This window comes from Petaurus breviceps, unplaced genomic scaffold (genome assembly GCF_028583685.1).
Source record: "Petaurus breviceps papuanus isolate PSGF00001 unplaced genomic scaffold, PetGlider_PUasm1.0 188, whole genome shotgun sequence".
Classification (NCBI taxonomy): Eukaryota; Metazoa; Chordata; class Mammalia; order Diprotodontia; family Petauridae; genus Petaurus; species Petaurus breviceps.
Window position 1 is genome coordinate 41,805,280 of NW_027185804.1, and position 1,629 is coordinate 41,806,908.

The following is a 1,629-nucleotide window of genomic DNA, read 5'->3' on the forward strand; positions in this document are numbered from 1 at the left end:
GTTCCTTGAATGGAAGAAATGATCAAACCAAATGAAACCGTAGGGATCCAGGTGACCGAATTTGTTCTCCTGGGCATCACAAACCATCCTGAGCTGCAGGTTCCCCTCTTTGTTGTGTTTCTCCTCAATTATTTGGTCATAGTTGTGGGGAACCTGGGGCTAATCATCCTAGCAAGTGTTGATTCCCACCTCCAAACTCCCATGTATTTTTTCCTGAAGCATTTGGCCTTTGTTGATCTTGGCTATTCCACAGCTATTGGGCCAAAAATGCTAGTTGGCTTCATAGAGGAGAAAAATATAATTTCTCACAATGGATGTGCAACACAACTAATTTTCTTTGTGATATTTATTGCCAGTGAACTTTTTATTCTGTCAGCCATGGCCTATGACCGCTATGTTGCTATTTGCAGGCCCCTCCATTATATGGTCATTATGTCAGACAGGGTTTGTTGGCTCTTGGTGACAATCTCATACCTCAATAGCATTGTGGTATCTCTACTGATAACAATAAAGCTTTTTAAGTCATCTTTCTGTAAATCAAATGTAATAAGACACTTCTACTGTGATGGTCTCCCCCTATTGTCCATTACATGCTCAGATAAAAATGAGATTGAACAAATCATTATGATCTTTGCTGCATTTAATTTGTTTTCTTCCCTCTCTATTATCCTCATCTCCTACACTTTCATTCTTGTGACAATCCTAAGGATGAACTCTGCTGAGGGCAGGTACAAAGCCTTCTCCACCTGTGGCTCTCATCTCACTGGAGTGATTATATTCTATGGGACACTTCTCTTCATGTACCAGCAGCCACAATCTAGCCATTCTTTTGACACAGACAAAATGGCCTCTGTGTTTTACACTCTGGTCATACCTATGCTCAACCCTCTGATCTACAGCTTAAGGAACAAGGAGGTGAAAGGTGCTTTGAGGAGGCTCTTTAAGAAAATCATGTGAGCCTTCTCTTCAAGCCAATGTAGTGAATGATGCCATTGCATTATTAGAAACAAGCAAGTATGTACTAGATTCCTTTCAACTTCTCTGTGATTATTCTCTTATCTTTTAGAGGGAAACATTTCACTTAATGTGCAAAGAATGATTTTGGATTAGTTATTAGTGTATTTTAGTGTTCAACATCCACTAAATCCTAGTTTAGTGGTCCAAATGGAACTCTTAGAGGATTAATACAAAATATATCTAGAAAACAATCTGTTTCATTATATACTACAAAATTAAACAGCCTAAATTTGTTTTAAATTTTGTTGCCTGGTTAAATCAATTAACACACATTTAGAAAATGCTGGTGAGAGACACTATTCTAGGCATTGGGCCTACAGAGTTAATTTAAAAAATAGTTCCTGTCATCAGTAAACTTTCATTTTATTAAGGAAAACAATATGTATATGAGGGTCCCACTTTTCAACAAAGCAGCCGCAGTCCTTTTGAATATCTCTTGTTGTTAAAATGCTTATCCTTATTACAACCTTAATTTCCCCTCTATGACTTCCAGCAATTGGTTATGGTCTCTGTAAATACAACAATTTTATTTCCTCTTCTTTATAATAGTTCTTCAAATCTTTGAAGAAATCTTCTGTCTCTTCCCCCTGATTCAGTCCCAGATTTCATTAT

General features: G+C 37.3%; 1 protein-coding gene across 1 annotated transcript; it reads left to right on the forward strand.

Annotated features, from left to right (window-relative positions):
- On the forward strand, positions 1–957 carry LOC138163590 (olfactory receptor 8K1-like). The gene has a single exon (XM_069091032.1). The coding sequence runs from the start codon at positions 10–12 to the stop codon at positions 955–957; it is 948 nt and encodes a 315-aa protein (XP_068947133.1). The 5' UTR covers positions 1–9.
- The last annotated feature ends 672 nt before the right edge of the window (positions 958–1,629 follow it).